Genomic DNA, 21,263 nt, shown 5'->3' on the forward strand with positions numbered 1-21,263 from the left:
GTTTTCCCTGGAAAGGTTAGGAGAAACAGCCTCAGCCCCTGGAGACCCAAAGACCAAAGCAGTGATTGGGACGTCAGAGGAAAGTACAAGGAATGTTTCTCTTCTCTGCCCCTTCCAATTTAAACTGCAGTTGTCAGGCTGACCCTGGATTGCCCTGGGGGATTAGGAAAGAAGGGATTTATATCAGCTGCCTGCCTGCTGGCTCCCTTTCTCTCCAGCCTGGAAGTGGCCTGAGCAGCCTCTTTGGCCTGGGAGCTTCTAGTCTTTCTTGCTGCTGTGTCTGATAATTGTTCCTTTCAACCCCTCCCATGCATGGCTTGTTCTTAAGGCTAGATTCTCTTTTCATCTTCTCAAATCCACCCAGATTCGTTCTTGCTTTAGTAAATGTTGTTACTCCTGAAAGATTGGCATGTGCAGACAAGATTCGGACTTGCTATCCTTAACCCCAGAAGGGAATTCAGGACTGGGTTCAGAGAGAAATAGCTGAAGTAGGAATAGCTGATTGCAAGTGTTTAGATAAGCAGAGGGAGACCCTCTTGGCAGTTCCATCGCACTCAGAAGTTCAGTGGCCCAGGAAAGGGCATTCTCTTTGACAGCCTTTTAAGTTGTAGAAATTCCTCACAGAGATGTGTCTGGAACCTTCATCATATTGTTTCTGCCTTATGCTGAAGACACTCCTCTTTTCCCCGGACTTTGATACCCGAGATGTGTATTTTGAGGAACTCACCTGTTCTTGTAATTTATTTATTTATCATATTTATATACGGCTTCTTCGTCGAAAGATCTAACTTCACGCATGCTTCCAAGTCTGTGGAAATTACGTCTGAGCAAGCATAGATAGAATTGGTCTGCACAGGTGTTCCTTCACCTGCCCATTTGCATGAATTGTCATCAAGCCCACCTGCCATGGCTTTATTTATTTATTTTTGAAATAATATTTATTAAAGTTTCAAAGAATTACAAAAAGAAAAAGAAAACAGAAAATACAAAATACGAAGAAAAATAAAAACAATTAAAAATGAATCAATCTTTCCATATCTTATCTTTCATTTACTTGTTTCCCTGACCTCCTCACACCTCCCTTTTTTGTATTTTAATTCAATTAGTTATTTCAGCAAATCCTTACTATTTTTGCTTTTATCTTAATAATTTATCTTAATATATTGTGTCTTTACATTCTCACCTATTCTTAATCCAATTTCACTTAATTCTATAACATTACTGCTAAAACCACATAACTTCATTCCAGCATCCTTCTAACATTCCTTAATTTTACAATGTTTCTGTAAATAGTCTTTAAATTTCCTCCAATCTTCTTCTACCGACTCTTCTCACCTGCCATGGCTTTAGTGGTTGATGCCAACACAGAGGCCTTTATGCGTGTGCTTCTCTCTCTCTCTCCTTTTCCAGGGAGACTATCTATGGCAGGATGTGGCACTTCACCTCTGACTTCTCCCGGGGAGACACAGCCTACACCAAGCTGGCTTTGGATCGTCACACAGATACCACTTATTTCCAGGAACCCTGTGGGTATGTTCCAATGGCCTAAGAGGCAGGGAGTGACACGAGTCACAAATGCACTGCTCCTTTTTGTCATGATCAGGTTTAACCACATTATTATGTTTAATACTTCTATCCCGGTTACGTCTTTAGAACAGCCCACATTGGGCTTCCATCCAAGCATTGTCTAGGTGATTAAGTAAGTAATGCAGATGTATTTAAAGTTATCCTGAAGCCTGAATTGTTTAACAAATTTACATGGCCCATCTAGTCCAGCATCCTTTTTCTCACAGTGGCCAACCAGATGCCTGTGGTATGCCAGGGAGCAGAGCATGAGCACAAGGGCAGCTCTCCCCTCCTGTGGTTTCCAACAGCTGGTATTGCTGCCTCTGACTGTGGAGCTAGAAGCCATTGATAGCCTTCTCCTCTATGAATTTCCCTAACCTTCTTTTAAAGCCCTCCATCACTGGCTCCTAGGAGAGAGAGTTCTATAGTTTGACTCTGAGCTGCGTGAAACACTTTTAAAAATCTGTGCTAAATCTTCCAATAACTACCCCATTCCCACCCCACCTTACAAGGTTCAGGGAACCCACCCTGCCAGAGTAGTCAGGTTCACTTTACCTCAACAAATGCTCTAGAGTTTGTGGGGCATTCAGATTTTGAGTCTGTTATGACTTCAGTCATTGTCAGTAGGGCAGGCTCCCCTGAGCTCATCAACAGTGGCTGCACCTGCAATTAGGAGCCAGCCAGCCTATTAAGAATCCCAGGAAGCTGTTTTTACATCAGATAGAGCCATAGCTCAGTGATAGAGAATCTGCTTTGCACGAGGAAGGTCCCTGGTTCAACCCCTGACGTCTCTAGGTAAGGCTGGGGGAGAACCCTGTCTGAAACCCTAGAAGAGCTGCTGCCAGTCAGTGTTGACAGTACTGAGTTAGATGAACCAATGATCTGCCTTGGTATAAGGCAGCATCCTATCAGATCAGACTACTTTCCCATCTAGGGCAGTAGTGTCAACTCTGTGGCAGTGGTTCTCTAAAGGTCCTTCACATCACCTGCTTCCTGATTATTTTTGAAAGGAGTACAGTGAAGAATGGAGGAACACGGGTGGCACTGTGGGTTAAACCACAGAGTCTAGGACTTGCCGATCAGAAGGTCGGCAGTTCGAATCCCCATGACGCGGTGAGCTCCCGTTGCTTGGTCCCTGCTCCTGCCAACCTAGCAGTTCGAAAACACGTCAAAGCGCAAGTAGATAAATAGGTACCGCTCTGGCGGGAAGGTAAACGGTGTTTCTGTGCACTGCTCTGGTTTGCCAGAAGTGGCTTAGTCATGCTGGCCACATGACCCAGAAGCTGTACGCCGGCTCCCTCGGCCACTAAAGCGAGATGAGCGCCGCAACCCCAGAGTCGGCCACGACTGGACCTAATGGTCAGGGGTCCCTTTACCTTTACAGTGAAGACTGCAACAACACAGGGCATTAAGGGACTCCCCAGCTGTGATCATCTCTTCCAGCTTCTCAGAGTGCTTCAGAAAACCAACAGGAAACTAAGCAGTCCTGCCTTTATTACCAGTGACAGCAGTTTGATGTTTTTATTACCCAGTTACGTGAATTTAAAAACCTGGCCATCACCCTAATATAGCCACATTGCAGAGAGCTCTAGTGCAGAGGAATTTAAGTCCCTTTAACCTGTGGCAATTTCAAACAGCCTGCGCCTGCTTGAATAGTGCTCTGAACAGGTCCTGAAAACATTGACCTTGGACAAGATTTTGGGAGAACGTATCCAGCACAGAGACTGCAAAGTTTAAAATCTCTCTGAGGGGAAAAGAAAAGAAGTTGAAAAAGCCTGAGGTTGCACTATTATATTCACCACTATATGTAATATATTATGATCAAAAGACAAGAAACAGGTTTCTAGACCTCAAGATAGTAAAGCTTTGTAGGATCTCAGAAGCCAGCTGAACTTCAGAGACCTTGCAATATTAGTTTTGCCCCTTCTAATAACTAACAGAAGCAATAGAGAGGGAGAGGGTTTAAACACGTTTCTCTACATAAATAGACAAGTGGACAGGAGCTGTAGGTTGCTGGCATAGTCTGTGTTTTATATACAGAAGGCTTAGGTCCAGGTTCATTGCAGGCTTATATTGTTTAGGCCAATTCCAAACTAGATACAGCAGTGGAAGTTTTAGCCTTATTTCCTAACTAAATCCAGGTGACTGAACCAGGTGCATATAGGAGGCATTCAGTGGTTTGCATCCAGAAATGCAGATTCAATAACCTTTTGACAGCAACCTGAAGTCTGATGTTCCAGGAGCCCAAAGCAAGGAGGAACCAGGTGCTGTTCTACTTGAGATACCTTCTGTATCAGGGAATGGATGCTGCGCTTTCTACTAATTTCCTCCCAGGGACTAGACTTCTTTTAATGAGCCAGGAGCCAAAGCGGTAAACACAAGAGTAATGTCAAAAACAGCAGTGGGGAACCCCTGGCCCACAGACCTAGTTATGCCTGTTAGGCCTCCCCATTTGGCCCACCAAGCCTTACCTACCTGCTCTACACCTGATGCCACATATGACATGGCTGAGCCAAAAGAGAGGTTGTAGGCACTGCCAGTCAGCTGATCAGTGGTGCCTGAAAAGCCCTGTGCATGGGGCTTTGAAGCACAAACACGCAGTTCATTTTCCATGCTTAACAGAGCACAGGGCTTTGCTTTTCACCTGCACTCTTTGGTTTCAAACCACACAGACAAGAATGTGAAACCTGACATTGTGGCTTGGGGTGATTGGCGGGTGGCCAGCTCTGCTCATCTGTCGTATTGGGGACAAGGGGAGAGATAAGAATCCTGACTGTTGGCCAGCTCTAGTGTCCCACACCTGGTTTAGAACAAGGCCACTACAAAGGACCACAAGAGAGTTTGTTGATCTGACCTGTCAGGGCCACTCTTAGAGCCACAACAGAATCACTTTCCAGGCTACATTCAGTTTCCCTGTTAATTTCCACGTTATATTTGAACTTTTGCATGACATAAAGGCCATTACTGGAAATCTAGTGAAGCATAGTGGAAGTTCGGTACTCATTTCCATGTTAATTACTTCCAGAACAAAATCAGCATGCAACTGCATTAACCCAGAAGATCGTGGGAGTAATTGGCAAAATATGGGGTGATAATGCCAGCCTACATTTCTTTCCTGTGGTTTCCATGGGGAAATGGAAGTATACATGCAGAAAGAGTGATTTTCTACAATAATGTCCATAGTTGGGTCACACCACACCCAGTGACATTTAGCACAACATTTAGCTGCTGCAGTATATTGGTCAAAAAGCCAAAGTTCCATAATGCAACAGGTAATGCATTGTGAAAGGAACAATACAGGAGCATTAACAGGATACCACCCCCCACACACATCTGAATGTACTTATTGCCACCAAGTGACCGGCTCCTTCCTTGCCCTCCACAGCATCCAGGTGTTTCACTGCCTCCGGCACGAAGGGACAGGTGGTCGTACATTGCTTGTGGATGGCTTCTACGCAGCAGAGCAGGTGCTCCAGCAAGCCCCAGATGACTTTGAGCTCCTCACCAAGGTGCCACTGAAGCACGAATATATCGAGAATGTGGGGGGCTGCCACAACCACATGATTGGGGTTGGGCCTGTCTTGAATGTCTACCCCTGGAACAACGAGATCTACTTGATCAGGTGAGATGGCCAGTGTCTGCCCTGGTCTTTGCAGTACCACAGAGCACTCCAAGTGAACAAAGCTAGAGGTGGACTGAGGCCATTTGAGCCTCTGTCGCCAGTCCTAGGCTCCACCTCCTTTGTGATAGCTACAGTCCTTAAAGGGGATACACTTGGGCCTGTGGACAGGCAGTTCTTCTCAGACCCAGGGAAAGCACATGTGAGGGTCCTGGATCTGGCGTTGAGGAATCTGATCCAGGGGGCTCTTGCCCACCAGACTCCAGTTTAGCAGCCCCCCTGGTCTCCAGCATCAGGCTTTGTGTCAAGAACCCATTCTGGCTCCTTAGGGGGTGACTCTGCAACCTCTTACTTGGTATGCTGGGTGCTGCTGGATTCTAGGGTTGTGACAACATCAGTTGGAGCAGTTTGTGTTCATGCAAACATGGTCAAATTGCATGTTCCACCACCAGAAGAGATACCCAAGTGACCTCTTCCTGGGAAACACTGGGAATTGTAGTTCTGTGAAGGGAATAGTTGTTTCCCTAACAACTCAGCACACTTACCAAACTACAGTTCCCAGGATTCTTTGGAGGAAGCAGTGACTGTTTTAAAGTGACACAATCCTGCTTTCAATGTATAGTGCAGATGAGGCCTTAAGCAGTCAGAGTTCAGCCAGAGCTGAGCAGGGATGTGATCCTAGATATATCTACAGTCCTTGTTTGTTCCTCTAGCCATCCCAGCAAATAGTCCTGTACCAGAGCCCAGGCAATGCTTCATTGTGGATCTTGTGCTGATAAAATAGTTACCACTTTATTACGGAATCTGGCTGGTCAAGAAGGAAAATCAAGTTGTGCTGCAAAATTACCTTCCGCCCCCTGGCAAGTTCCTACTGAATGACCCCCCCAAAATTAACATTTGCTTTTTTAAAAAAAATCACAGGGGTGAAGCTACTAAAAGATGCACCATTTGGACAAATTTACTGGCTGTGCACACCTTACACCATTCCTGTCCTTCCCCGTAATTTCTGCCGAAAACCCAAGTCCAATTTATGTGTGCACAGGTATAGGGAACTTTTGGCTTCACAGATGTTCCTATACTACAGTTCCCATCATTCATGACCATTAGCCTTACTGGCTGGTGGAAACTGAAGCCTTAACAACAGGCTCCCTTCCTCTGATATACACAAAGCATTTGCTCCCACTGATAAATAGATATCACTTCTAGCAGTCATGCCTCTGCCTATGCAGATCCTTAGAGACTTACTGGTTCCCATGTGGGGATTGCAATCCTTAAGTAGTGCACTGTGGATGTTCCCTTCTGCTGCTTTATTTTAGATACAACAACTACGACCGAGCCGTCATTAACACGGTGCCTTACGACACTGTGCACCGCTGGTACAGCGCACACCGCACTCTCACCGCCGAGCTAAGGAGACCAGAGAATGAGCTCTGGGTGAAGCTGAAGCCGGGCAAGGTAAAGTCATGGCGAGCAGATTGGCATGTGGCTTTGCTGTGGAGGCGTTTGGTACTAGCAGCTCAGAGTTAAGTGCTCTTCCACTGCTAAACTACAGAATTAGCCCCCAGAAGATGTAGAGATTGCCAGCAATTTGGATGGCACTAAAAGAGGGTTAAAGGGACGTGGGTGGCGCTGTGGTCTAAACCACAGAGCTTAGGACTTGCCGATCAGAAGGTTGGCGGTTCGAATCCCCGCGACGGGGTGAGCTCCCGTTGCTCAGTCCCAGTTCCTGCCAACCTAGCAGTTTGAAAGCTCGTCAAAGTGCAAGTAGATAAATAGGTACTGCTCTGGCGGGAAGGTAAACGGTGTTTCCATGCGCTGCTCTGGTTCGCCAGAAGCGGCTTAGTCATGCTGGCCACATGACTCGGAAGCTGTCTGCGGACAAACACCGGCACCCTCGGCCTATAGAGCGAGATGAGTGAGCAACCCCAGAGTCGGTCACGACTGGACCTAATGGTCAGGGGTCCCCTTTACATCTACTAAAAGAGGGTTGGACGTGTTCACAGAGGAGAGGGCTATTCATGTCTCTTAGTGACAACAATGGCTGTGTTCTACCCCGACTGCCAGAGCCTCTGCCACTTGCTAGGAATCGCAGGTGGGGAGAGAGCTGCTCTGGTCTTCCCTGCAAGCTTCTCATAGGCATCTTGTTGAACACAGTGATAGCAAGATGCTGGACTTGTGGAGCCTTTTTGGCTTGATCCAGCAGGGCTGTTCTTCGCTTTGTGTCCAACCTCTTCCATGCAGGAGGGCAGAAATATATGTGTGCTGCATCTGAACCACCCTTGTTATCTCTTTCAAGTATCTCAAGCGAAACATGAAGGGAACATACTGAGGCTCCCAGCACTAATTGAACACCAAACTAACATCTGCTCAAGAGTGAAGTGGGCAACAGACACTCAGTTCTCTGTATAAAGTAGCTTTTTATGTTCATATTGTGGGGAACTTCAAACCCACGGGCCAGTTTAGCCCATGAGTCTGTATGCCCATCTGTCCAAGGTCTGACATCATATGTGGCATAAGATGTAGAGCAAGGAAAGATGTGGCTCAGATTGGGGCTGCTCTCAGCCCCCATCAGTTGAGGGGTGCTGAGAGGGAGACCTTTTGAAGTCATCCCCTGATGATGGTTATGGTGATAATTTATTATTTACAGTATATGCTGCCCATCTTGACTGGGTTGCCCCAGCCACTCTGGGTGTCTTCCAACAAAGTAAAAGCATTTAGCACAGTAAAACATCAAATATTTAAAAACTTCCCTATACAGGGCTGCCTTCAGATGTTTTCTAAAAGTCAGATAGTTGTTTGTTTCCTTGACATCTGACAAGAGGGCGTTCTACAGAGCGAGCACAAATGCCAAGAAGGCCCTCTGTGATGTCAGAAATGACTCGAGATGATTGACAGGTGTGTGGACCCACCCACCTTTCAAAGTTGGGGAGGAAGAAAGGAGCCAGTTGACTTCCCCCCATTTTTGCTGTAATAAGTAGCCTCATCATGACTACACACTATTATTATTATTATTATTATTATTATTATTATTATTATTATTATTATTTATTATTATTTATTTTATACCCCTCCCATCTGGCTGGGTTTCCCCAGCCACTCTGGGCGGCTTCCAACAAAATATTAAAATACAGTGGTCTGTTAAACATTAAGCTTCCTTAAACAGGGCTGCCTTCAGATGTCTTCTAAAAGTCTGGTAGTTGTTTTTCTCTTTGACATCTGACGGGAGGGCGTTCCACAGGGCGGGTGACACTACCGAGAAGGCCCTCTGCCTTGGTTCCCTGTAACTTGGCTTCTCGCAGTGAGGGAACAGGCAGAAGGCCCTCACCACTGGACCTCATTGTCCAGGCAGAATGATGGGGGTGGAGATGCTTCTTCAGGTATACTGGGCCGAAGCCATTTAGGGCTTTAAAGGTCAGCACCAACACTTTGAATTGTGCTCGGAAACGTACTGGGAGCAGACACATAAACGTACATAGACAGACACATGCTCCTTCAATACGTGGCCTCTCCAGTTCAAGTGGTGGGAAAGACCCCTCTACCTGTGACCCAGATAGTGCTGTAGGAGAGCTGGGGGGTGGTCACATCTGGTAACCAATGTGCCCCTTTGGTTTCAGCTAGTTCATAGGTAGACCAGTCTAAAAAGCCTGGGATGCAAATTTTCACAGTCCTCTAGCAGCTATGGTGGCTCATTGACCAGAAGTAATGTTTTTAGCATTAACTCTGGAAGTGTATACTAGATTCTGACCAAACTCAGCTTCCTAGAGCACAATATACATCAGGAGGCTTAGTTTGGTCAGAATCAGGTATAAACGTCTAGTAAATACATTACTTGTATGTCATGAGCCACCATAGCCACTAGAGGGCAATAAAAACACGTGTTCCAGGCTTTTTAGACTCTCATACCCATATACTGTCTGAAACCAAAGGGGCTCATGGGTTGCCAGATGCAAAATATATTGGCATTATTTTTAGCTCTCCTACCCCCCACTAAGAGAGTTGTAATGCAAAGCTGTACAGACAATCCTGGGTTGGGTGGACAGATCTTCTGACCCTTGTATAAAGCAGCTTCCTCAGCTTGTCTTCCATTTCCAAAAGAATGGGGGAGACGAGCTACATGTCTGTTCCTGCTAAGATTACCTAACCAGACGCCAATGATGTAACAGGTATAGGAAGAGCCTTGCAGCGTGGACACAAATTTCCCATTCGTTCTTTCTGCAGGCCCTGTTTGTGGACAACTGGCGAGTTCTGCACGGCCGGGAGTCTTTCACAGGTTACCGCCAGCTCTGCGGCTGCTACCTGACGAGAGATGATGTGCTGAATACAGCCCGCTTCCTGGGGCTGCAAGCCTAGCTTGACCTGGGCTTCCGGAATTTAGGGAATTGCGGATCCAGGAATGAGAGAGCTTTTCACAATATACCTCACAGACTTGACCTTCTGCTCGCAAGAGGAGGAGGAGAGTTCCCCATGGGATTACTTGATTGTCAGCCAGCCCATGCAGTTTATTTGCCTTTCCCCCCACCCCACACACACTATCCCAGTTTTTTGGTCTTTTGTTGTCCAACTCCCTTTGGCTTTCACGGCACAATGGACACATTTGGTGCGGGAAGGAATCAAAGTCCGCTGCAGCACTCAAAGTGCCAGATCTTGTTGTGCCTTTTTGCTGTTGTAACTGAACTATAATGCTAACCTTGGTCAGCGGGCATTCTTTACACTGGCACTCCATAGTTTTGCTGACTACAGGACAAGTGAGTGTCCTTAGAAGTGTGGGGAGAGAACTCTCTCCACCTGACACCAGTCTTCAAACACCTTCAAAAATACACAAGTGCCAGGTGTTGGAAGCTTTTAGGGCTGTCCCCATTGCCTGCTGATGGCTCAAACTTGCCATATTGATAGGAAAGCAGCTACAGGAATTTTTGTGGCGAGGAAGGAGAGCTGCATGGCTAGAGCCAGGTAACTATGCTGGGGGTCCTTCTTTACCAGAACTGCAAACGACAGTTTGTGCGCAGTGATATCTTCCCCTTCCCCATATCCTGCGTTGTTTTTCTTTTGCCATGATAGCTCCTCCTAGTCCATGATAGCTGCCCTTTCTTCATTTTGGTTCTTGAATATATTTTTTTTGCCTTGTGCTTTTTCTTTTCTTTTCTTTTTGCTTTGGCCTTCCAAGGATTTACTCCTACTTCGTTGATAGCCTCTCACCTTGTGAGCAATAGGAAAGTAATTGAATTAGGAGCAGTGGCACTGTCAGGGCAGGACTCTGGGGCAGAGGTCATGGTCCCTACAGCAAAATGAGCATGGAGGCCGACAGACATGGCAGCAGGACTGACTTTCCACATTTTTGAAGTTACCGGAACAAGATGAATGACCATCTAAAGTGAGGAAGGATTCCCAGCTGTGGTTTCTTTGGTTAAAAAAAATAATGAATTGCTGGTACTCACATCTAGTACCAAGGATGCCAGCACAAAACAAGGCAATGTTCCTCCATACAGGTGGGAAAAAGCTCTGACTTCCCATAAGACCAGTGGTGGGCCTACATTTTTGGGGCCCTGACACTTGCTCTGTTATGGGGGGCCCTTTGAAACCAGGAGCGAGGTATGGGTAACCACGGTTGACTTCCTCAATGGGATTGTTTCATGACACATCACTGCAATTAAAAATTCATAATTCAACTACTGCATCTCATATTTTGATTGAAATTGCTATCCCGCGACACTCCACCTTTGCAGCATTTGTGCTACTGACTCTCAAACTTTGGGATTGTTGAAAAATTAATTGATTTGACTTGTGCAGCTGCACTAAAGTCCCTTCTAGAGCCCCTCTGGGATTAAGGGTCCTGAAGCTTAAACTTCACTAGTTGCATAGTAGATTGGCCCCTGCATAAGACCATTAAGTCCAGCATCTAAAATTAACTATCAGCACTGCTGTTTCGAGGGAAGGCCTGAAGCAGTTGAGCCCTGTTCTAGAAAATATCTCAAGAAAAAAGAAAGAAAGAAAGCCAACTTCCTTAAATTCTGCACTCCTTGAGTTGGGAATCTCTCTGCTGGCTGAACAACTTACCAGTTTTGTTTTTCTACTATGGGCTTTTCTCAGTAGCTGCCTTTTGTACCAGTAGGAATAGGAATAGCACATGGAGGACACTTCTGCTAGAATTCAAGTGAATGTCTTAAGTGAAGAAACTGTGCCCAACCACCTCACTGCCTGTACAAAATAGCTTTTTTTGGCCATGAACAAAGGATTCTGTGTATGTGCAGATGAGGTATGAATGTAAGCCATTCACCAGGAGTACCTTCTTATGGGTCCTACCAGCACAGTGGGACTTCTTCCTCTCATGTTGCTGTTCTTGGCCAGGACAAAGTTGGGATATCAAGGGCTGCTATTTCTGGTGACACAGGAAGTCATTACCTGCCATTGCACGAGCCCCTCAAGTAGCATCTAAAGACCCACTTTTTCTGTCCCTGAATTGAATGTAAACTTCCTGCCACCCAGTCCACATTGGATTTGCATCCATGCTTCAGTTGTTAATCATGGCTAACAATGCAACACTTATTTTCAGATGCAGACTCCTTGCCTATGTCTTCAGTTCACGCAGTTCAGTCTTTTTTTAAAAAAAAAAGTTTTGTGCATGTTTCTGTTTCTGTGAAATTAGCTTCACAATGTATTTGAGAGTAAATGCCTGAAAATATTTTATATGTTTTTAATCTCAGGCAGAGGAAGGCATTGAAAGAGCTGAAAGAGGTAGTAGAAAGTCTGCTGTGGTTTAACACATTTCCATTGCTGAATCTGGCAAGATCTGGGCCAAATCCATTTCCTGTAGCTGGAACACCTTTTTGTCAAATAGGGGTTGGCAATCGGTTTCAGCTAGCTAGGCCAGTGGACTTTTTTTTTCCCTGGGAAAAGGAAAGCAGCTCCCATCTCCACATGATCTGAGGTATGACCAGAATCAGGTGCACAGGGTCATTGCTATAACTGACCTTTGACATGCCAAACTAAAGAGAGAGAGACCCATTAAGCAGCTGTGAAAATCTGGTCTCTGTATTAGTAAACAGGAAGTGATGCTGTACTTCCTTGGTGGCATTTTTTGGTGCTTGGTGGCTTTCCCTTCATGCATCAAAGTAAGATAATAAGCTGTTAGATTCCTCCAGCAGTGCCAAAAATAGAGATCTAAAGCTGAGTTCTGCATAGAAGTGATGTATTTTGGACAGTACTGCTGCAGCAGAAAGTGAGGGAGGGTGGGGAGATTTGTGTCATTTAATGCTTCTCCAGGAAAATACAAATCCAGGACAAGAGTATAGATTGTAGCCTAGCCTCCTGTGGTCTTCAAGTACCGTACAAGTTGGTCACCAGCAAAGTGTCCAGAGCTGGTTGTTTCCATTACTCTACCAACCCTTTGCTTGAGTACTTGTACCACATCATTGCTGTCTGGTAGGGCTGGGTCGACTGTGACCCTCAAGATGACTGCTGGACTCCTCACTCCAATCACCTCTGACTGTTGGTTCTGCTGGCTGGGGTTGATGGGAGTTGTAGTTCAACAACATCTAGAGGGTGCAGGTTCCTCAGCCCTTTGTGGGGCTTCCTCGGTGACCTAACATGGTTCTAATTCCTATATGAAATTTTTCTTTGACATTTGTTAGCATACAATACCATTCAGGTTTGGGGGAGTGACAAACATAATTTCCCTGCTTGTGTTAGCTTTTTTAAAAAAGTGTGGAACATCATGATCAAGCTGATTGTGATGCAATAGCCCAATACGGAGGCACCTTTTCATGCAAGCACACCATCTTTCTGTGAATCTTTCTGAGTCATAAACCTCACCACCAGCCATACGTGCTCCTGAGGCCTGTTGCCTGGAAGCTGGTGACTTTCTGAAGTGGAACCTGGTTTTGCAGCAAGAAAAGAAGGTTGAAAGGCAAATGCCAAGTGTGTTTGCTCCAAGATGCAGATCTAGAGCGGTGCTTTCTGCTGTTGCCCAGGCGCTTCCCTGCACACATTTTTGCAAACAGGGAAATTATAACATCAGAAACGGCTGATGTAGTTTATACTCTCTTTCAGCCTCAGCCCTCTGCCGATCTATGCGTTTAGTGTTTTGAATAAGAATAGCTTACCTTCAACTGTGGCATTTCTGGTCATATTTTGAAACCAGCATTTTCTGCATCTCTCTCTGCTAATAAAAAAAGTGGCTTTTCTTTTCAGAGCAGCTGACTTGTGGCTTAATATTCTATTCAACAGGTGGTTTCATGTATAATGCAACCATAGCTTTCTCAGTTCCAGCTAACTTTCTGTAGATACGATGAAAGCTCTTTCACCTTCCCCCAATGACTTTTCCCATTTCTATCTCCATCAAAGGGGGGGGGGAGAATAGGGAATAAGCCTTTCCTAGGTGCTTGCTGTCTCCCTACTGAGCAGAAGCTAACTAAATAAATGTAAGTAAAATTCTACATGTGGAATTCAGTGTTCCTTTGCACTAGATCTGGGTTAATCTGTGTGCAGAATTTTGTTGGGAAACAGCATGCAGAACAAAAACTTGGATTGCTACATCAGATCAAAATCCATTTACTTCAAGGTTAGCTAACCTGTGGTCCTCCCAGATGTTGCTGGACTCCCAGTCCCCATCAGCACTAGCCAGGACAGCCAGTGCTCAGGGGTGATGGGAGTCCAGCAACATGTGGAGGGCCACATGTTCCACTATTTCTGCATGGCTTAATAAGCACTTTCACAGTTGTCCTCCACGAACCTAAGAATCCTTTACAAAAGCTGTCTAAGCCTGCGACTATCACAACCTCATCTTATACTTGCAAATTCCATAAATTATGCTTAGTGTGTCGGGAAAGTACTTTTTCCTTTTGTTGATACTGAACCCTATTGTCAATTAGCTTTGTTAAATGATCTCAAATTCCAAATGTTACAAAACGGGAGAGAAGTTTTCATCTTTTCTACATCAGGTATGGGGAACCTATGGCCCTCTGGAAGTTCCTGGGCTCCCAAAGCCCATCAACCCTGCTAGATTCCCCTTCCCTGTTCTGCACAGTTCATGCACACCTATTTTTAACCCTCACAGTCTTTCTTAGCATAGATGAAATAGTCTAGTGAAGATGAGCAGCAGCATGCCTTTGGATTGTAGAACAGCTGAGGATCTTGCCTACTGGTCAGATCTTGTTTCCCACCCATCCTTTCCCTGCAGCACAGTTAAGAAATGAAAGACAAGTGACACTTGGGGTGTGTGAAAACAAGGCAGTGCTTGCTTTATTGCAATGACATTAATTCTGCATAGAAACCACACAGAAGCTTGTGGTAAACCTTATCTAGCCAAATACAACATTGCCTCTTGTTTCACAAGAAAACGTCTTCATTTCCCTAATCTAAACCCAGCGCCCTTTATATTTAAATACTTCAATTAAGCACTTCACAAGATCATCCAACAACGGCACCCTATTAGGACCCAAGGTTCCATAAAAATGACAACTTGGGTGTTTCCGAGGTGGCAGCTTTCATTCTCCCTGCATTGTGCCTCAGCAAGTAGGGCTTTTGCATTCACCCAGATAATTTTTTTAAAAAATCTATTCTTAATTTTAAATTTTGTGTTCGTAAACATGCTGTAGCCCTTTATAGACTTCAGTTGTTCAATTTTTGAGGAAAGCCATGCTTTTGTCCCCTGCTGTTCATTGTGAAGGCCTTTGGCTACATATAGTAGTAATTATTATTATTATTATTAATTATTATTATTATTATTATTATTTATTATTATTATTTATATCTGCCCTCCCCAGCCAAGACTGGGCAGCTAACAACCAATAATAAAAACAAGTTGATTAAAATACAATTTAAAAACAAGATTAAAATACAACATTAAAACATTAGGGTGCAGCCTCTTCACAGGAGGAGAAAGGAAAAAGAAAGAGGGGGAGGGAATCAAACTGATTCTAAGCCAAAGGCCAGGTGGAACAACTCTGTCTTACAGGCCCTGCAGAAAGAAATCAGATCCCATAGGGCCCTGGTCTCATGAGACAGAGCATTCCACCAGGCCGGAACCAGTGTTGAAAAGGCCCTGGCTCTGGCTCAAGCCAATCTAACTTCCTTAGGGCCCGGGACCACAAGGGTGTTGCTATTTATGGACCTTAAGGTCCTCTGTGGGGCACACCAGGAGAGACGGTCCTGTAGGTACGAGGGTCCTAGGCCTTGAAGTGCTTTAAAGGTCAAAATCAGTGACTTAAATCTGTCTCTATACTCCACCGGGAGTCAGGGCAGCTGGAAAAGCACTGGGTGAATATGCTCCCATGGCAGAGACCCCGTGAGAAGCCTTGCTGCAGCATTCTGCACCCGCAGGAGTTTCTGGGACAGCTTCAATTCGCGTAAAGCGAATTACAGTAATCAAGCCTGGAGGTGACCTGACCATCGCATGGATCACTGTGGCCAGGTCGGGACGAGAAAGGTAAGGGACCAACTGCTTGATGCGGAGAAGGTGGAAAAATGTCACCTTGGCTGTTGCTGTAACCTGCGCCTCCATGGAAAGGGAGGCGTCAAGGATTACACCCAAATTCTTAACGGAAGGCAATGGCACTAATTGGGCTCCTGCAAGAGAAGGGAGTTGGTCCCTCATCCCCATTCCATCCCAACCCAGCCAGAGGACCTCTGTCTTCGAAGGATTTAGTTTCAATCGGCTCCCACGAAACCATCCAGCCACAGCTTCCAAGCATCTGGTCAGTGTGTTTGGGGCCAAGTCGGTGTGGCCATCCCTCAGCAGATAGAGCTGAGTGTCATCAGCATATTGGTGACAACCCAGCCCAAAGCTCCGGACAACAATCTGGGCAAGGGGGTGCATAAAGATGTTAAAAAGCATCAGGGAGAGGATAAAAATTGATTGAACTGCATTAGGCCCCTAAATGCAAGCTGGCCTGGGATTAGTTTCACTTAGGTAAAGGTAAAGGTACCCCTGCCCGTACGGGCCGGTCATGTCCGACTCTAGGGATGCGCGCTCATCTCGCTTAAGAGGCTGGGAGCCGGCATCGTCCGAAGACACTTCCGGGTCACGTGGCCAGCATGACGAAGCTGCAGCTGGCGAGCCAGCACCAGTGCTGCACACGGAAACACCATTTACCTTCCCGCTATAAAGCGGCACCTATTTATCTTCTTGCACTTACGGGTGCTTTCAAACTGCTAGGTGGGCAAGAGCTGGGACCGAACGACGGGAGCTCACCCCGCCGCGGGGATTCGAACCGCCAACCTTATGATCAGCAAGTCCTAGGCACTGAGGTTTTACCCACAGCACTACCCGCTTCCCAGTAGTTTCGCTTGGGAGTGCTCAAATGGAGCTGATTCTAGCAGGGATCAGCTCCACCCAGGAGCAGCAGTTGGGAGCTCCCAAGTGAAACCAGCCGTAACTGGGGCTATATTTGAGGGCAATTGCAAAAGCTCCACATGTCAAGGGATAATTGGCACCATGGTTTAATGTGCTTGATTGATTATTTGCAGCTGCACCTCTACCTATTCCCACATCTGACATTATAGGGCACCCAACAGGGGCAGGTGGGTATGACAACATTGTGTGGCTAATTAAGACTCTTGGAGGGCCTAATTTGGCTCATAGGCTAGAGGTTTCCTGTTCCTGTTTTATTGTCGCCTGGTCATTGCTCTTCTTCTGTAAGCAATGTGCACAGATGCAAATGTGGAAGTGAAACAGTTTTTCCAGTGTGTCTCTGCATGTATACCAAGCATGTCATTTTAGAAATGTGTGTTTATTTCAAATCAGTTTTTAAAATACGAGTTTATTTTGGTGTGTATCATGTGAATCTCTTAAGGATTAGTGTTTACACGAAAGAGTGTTTCAGTGCAACTTTAAAGTTGGGGCAATATTTACCTAAGCCCTTCTTAGAGTAAACCCACTACTCTAATGAACCTGTTTGTCATTTCCATTAACTTCGATGGGTCTACTCTGAGTGTGACTAATGTTGAACACCACCCACTGACTTATTATTATTATTTAGAACAAAAGCCTGCCACTAAAATGGTGCTATGCACATTTAAAACCACACATCTTCCAAGTAGCTAGGGTGATCTACCCATGCAGTGTCGGTGTCAGATTTTCAGAGTTCCCCAAAGAGAAGGGAAAACCTTGGGGAAACAAGACAATGATGATTTGATGCTAATGTTGTGTAGATGCCCTGTAAACAAAATGAAGGAGCAAAGTGTAGCAGTTCCAGAGTAAACTCCTAATGTGGAAACACCAGGAATAATCCTGGAGATTATTATTCTTTAGAAGTCAGAGGAAGGGTACTCTTCGACAGTTCAGAGGAGAAAGGCCAACTCCACACACACATACCTTCTTTCAGGAGAAACGCTGTCAATCATCCAGAGAAGCAGAAGCTGCTGGTTGTTTTCATTCCCACCCCCCTTCCCCAGTGCTAGAACAAACAGTGCTTCACAACACCAGACCCTATAAATACGGCAACTTCCCTAATCAGAGAACTCAACACATTTGCAATGGTATCGGGCCTACAGGTAAATTTTGTAAAGTCGGAAGCTGTGTGCTTCAGCACCCCTCCTCACACTGTTGCAAGATTTTATGTATAGGTTGGGTGGGTGCCCCTCCAGCAGATATCATGCACATGCAGCCCACTACCAAAATCAGCACAATCACTTTTGTGACTTTAGTTATTTGTCCCCACAAAACACTTCATCACAGTTTCTTCCTATTCAAAGGGCCTTTGCTGCACGATACCAAATGTAACAATTCATTGATAAATGTATCTAGACACTAGCTCACTGGGAAAACTTCAAAAATTCATATACAGTGGTACCTCGGGTTACATACGCTTCAGGTTACATACACTTCAGGTTACATACACTTCAGGCTACAGACTCCGCTAACCCAGAAATAGTGCTTCAGGTTAAGAACTTTGCTTCAGGATGAGAACAGAAATCGTGCTCTGGCGGCGTGGCAGCAGCAGGAGGCCCCATTAGCTAAAGTGGTGCTTCAGGTTAAGAACAGTTTCAGGTTAAGTACGGACCTCCGGAACAAATTAAGTACTTAACCTGAGGTACCACTGTAGGCATGTGAGCTCAGCTACTCAGCAGCCCCTCTGCTTGAGTGATAATCCCTGGCATCCTGATACCTGAGTGCCAGACAGGTAGCCATTCCAGAAACAACAAACACAGATGAAGACAAAAGGGTGTGATTGACTTGGCTGGGAAACAGGGAAATGTAAATATCTCTTGTTACACTTGATGGGTGTTTGGTGAAGGGCAAGGAGAACCTTGGGGCAGGGTCCAGGATGCTCAGATTACTGCCATCAGACCTCCCCTTTCATGATGTAACCATGATGTATTAGTGATGCAGTTTTGGGGAGGTGTAACATGGGGATTAGCAGCTAATAAAAGTTTGGGGGCTCTTTTGTTCGGGGCTTCCATATTGTTCCACCTCGTGGCAGGTGGGAGTCCTGTCGCGACAGCCTTCAATAAAGACCAAGCCTACTGGCTGCTGTTTTGCTCCAATTTTCCTGGTCGGTGTCCTTGATTTTTGTCCAAGGGAGCCCTTGGATTTCTCTGTTAACAACACCCAAAAAGAACTCACTAATGTCACCAAAATAAAACTTTGCCACACCAAGTTCAGATACCATGGGGTACAAAGAACCAGAAACCTCAATAAATTATAACTCCACAACTACAACCCCTTGTTGGCAGCAAATTAACAAAGACCTAAAGAGATGGAACAACATGAACGTCACTCTCTCAGACAAAATAGTCATGATCAAAATGATCACCCTCCCAAAGCTAACCTACCTATTCCAAACCCTCCCAAACTGGATCCCCCCCCCCAACCCAACTCCGAAAATGGCAGAACAAAACTACACTTAGAATCATAGAATCATAGAGTTGGAAGAGACCACAAGGGCCATCGAGTCCAACCCCCTGCCAAGCAGGAAACACTTATTCATCTTCTCACACAAAAACCAAGAATAAGTCCCAAATAACTGTACCTCCCCTCCTCAGAGGAAGGATAGGGAATCCCCAACATAGAAACATATTACATTGCCAACCAAATATGCCACATAATCCCATATATACTAGAAAATGAGACAAAACAATGGGTACATCAGGAGAGAGACACAATTGAAAATATCTGCACCACAGCATACCCACTCCTTCCAAACAAACTAAGCAAAAATCTCCATAACACTCACCAGTTACACACAGACCATGCTTAAAGCATATAAAACAGAAATGGGCAAACTGTCCCCAACCCCATCCCCACTAATTCCCCTGGCAAACCATCCATTATTCCATCACACAGCACAAAACCTCCAGATAAAAACCTGGCAAACGAAAGGCTTATAGCGCCTAACCAACTTCTATAAAAATAACAAACCCTTATCAACACAAGAAATACAAGACAAACTAGAGGACACCCAATTGCCCTGGTTAACACACCACCAATTACATGCCCTCTTAAACAATCCAGTAATAAAATCAGCAGCAACTAGGCCCCTGACAACCTTCAAAATCCTCCTCCTAACAACAAAGGGACACGGCAATGGGATGGTATCCACAATATAAAAAGTACTACTCCAAAACCCCACGAACCCACTAGATGTAATAAAAAAAACAATGGGAAGACGACATAGTCTATGAGATTAACCCCACTCAGTGGACCCGAATGTGGTCTAAAATCCCCATTAAATCCGTATCAACGAGAAGGAGAGAACTCACTCTGAAACTCACCTACAGGTGGTACCTAACACCAAGGAAACTAGTGTTAATATGCCCAGGAACCTCACCAAAATGCTGGAGAAGGTGCACCTCCACACCCATACATGTGGTGGGAATGCCCCAAAATCCAACTATTTTGCACAACAGCCATACAAGAAATATGTAAAATAACTAAGCAAGTATTAGAAATCACCCCGGAACTGGCCCTACTAAACATCTTCCAAGACAATAATGCCCACTTACAACACAAAGAACTCATAACCCACCTACTCTCAGAAGCCAGAAGCATCATAACCAGACACTGGAGAGACAGGTCAGAATGGACCAATGGTACCAAATAGACCAGAATCCACCAACAGCATATGAATCAATATGACTGTCCTGATTCAAAAACACCCACCCACCCCACTCACACAGGAAAACAAAGTTCACCACAGCCAACAAGAAACAGCCAACCACACCCTAGGCGAACCCCAACTTCTCTCATCACCAAAGGAACACAAGCGAATAGCAAAGAGAACCCGCACAAACGACACTGACACAAAACCCCACACATACATTAAGCAAAAGAGAAACATCGCTTCCTGACCCCACCTCTCTCGCCTTTCCCCCCACCCACTCTCCCCCCCCCCTTTCCTTCCCAATGTAACCCTAATGTCTCAACAAATGAAACTGACCTATGGAAAATGTAACTTGAAAGAAGAGACATTGCACATACCTTTGTAAACCAAGAAAACTTTAATATTTTTTTTTTAAAAAAAGCAGTGCTCCAACAACCAATTATGAACATAGGGAGCTGCCAAGTCTTGAGTCAGATCATTGGTCCATCTCTTTCAGTAGTGTCAGTGCTGAGTAGCAGTGTCTCACTCAGGGGGGACATTCCCAGCCCTACCTGTAAATGCTGGGGTTGAACAAGGGACCTTCTGTGTCCAAACTGGATATTCCACCTTTGACCTGCTGCCCTTTCCGCATTTGTCTTGGGGTTGTAGAAGTGAGGAGAAGGACACAGGCGCCTGCCAGCAGCCAAGCAAACAAGAGCTTCTGGATATAGGTTTGGTTGTGCATGTTTATTTGTATTCAGTTGACAGCTCTTTTTGCAGATTGCTTGATCGAAAGGCGGAGTATAAATCTACAAATTAAATTAATGATCTGGCCCATAGAAGGCCATCAGCTGGCCTGCTAGATGTGAGGGTTGCAGCTGGTTAGATTGATGAAAAGGGAAATAGGCAAAACAAGTAGGAACTGCAACAAAACATCAACAGCATTTGATGTTCCTGTTCAGGATTCCAGCTCCTCCATTGCATTCCCCCTTTCTTGCTTTCCCAGTGACTGTCACTCACCCAAAGGAGGGTAGACCATTGGGGCAATGGGGGCGCTGCTC

General features: G+C 45.4%; 1 protein-coding gene across 2 annotated transcripts in view; it reads left to right on the top strand.

The window, feature by feature from the left end:
- The window catches only part of TMLHE (trimethyllysine hydroxylase, epsilon), a 28,006-nt gene extending 17,155 nt beyond the window's left edge, over nucleotides 1-10,851 (top strand). For both annotated transcript variants that reach the window (XM_081897434.1, XM_081897435.1), the window contains exons 5-8: nucleotides 1,411-1,530; nucleotides 4,952-5,188; nucleotides 6,502-6,640; nucleotides 9,404-10,851. In XM_081897434.1, the coding sequence (XP_081753560.1) occupies nucleotides 1,411-1,530; nucleotides 4,952-5,188; nucleotides 6,502-6,640; nucleotides 9,404-9,535 (628 nt within the window). In that variant the 3' untranslated portion in view covers nucleotides 9,536-10,851. The remainder of the gene's footprint in view (nucleotides 1-1,410; nucleotides 1,531-4,951; nucleotides 5,189-6,501; nucleotides 6,641-9,403) is intronic.
- The last annotated feature ends 10,412 nt before the right edge of the window (nucleotides 10,852-21,263 follow it).

Source organism: Podarcis melisellensis (assembly GCF_964234715.1).
Source record: "Podarcis melisellensis genome assembly, chromosome: Z".
Taxonomy (NCBI): Eukaryota; Metazoa; Chordata; class Lepidosauria; order Squamata; family Lacertidae; genus Podarcis; species Podarcis melisellensis.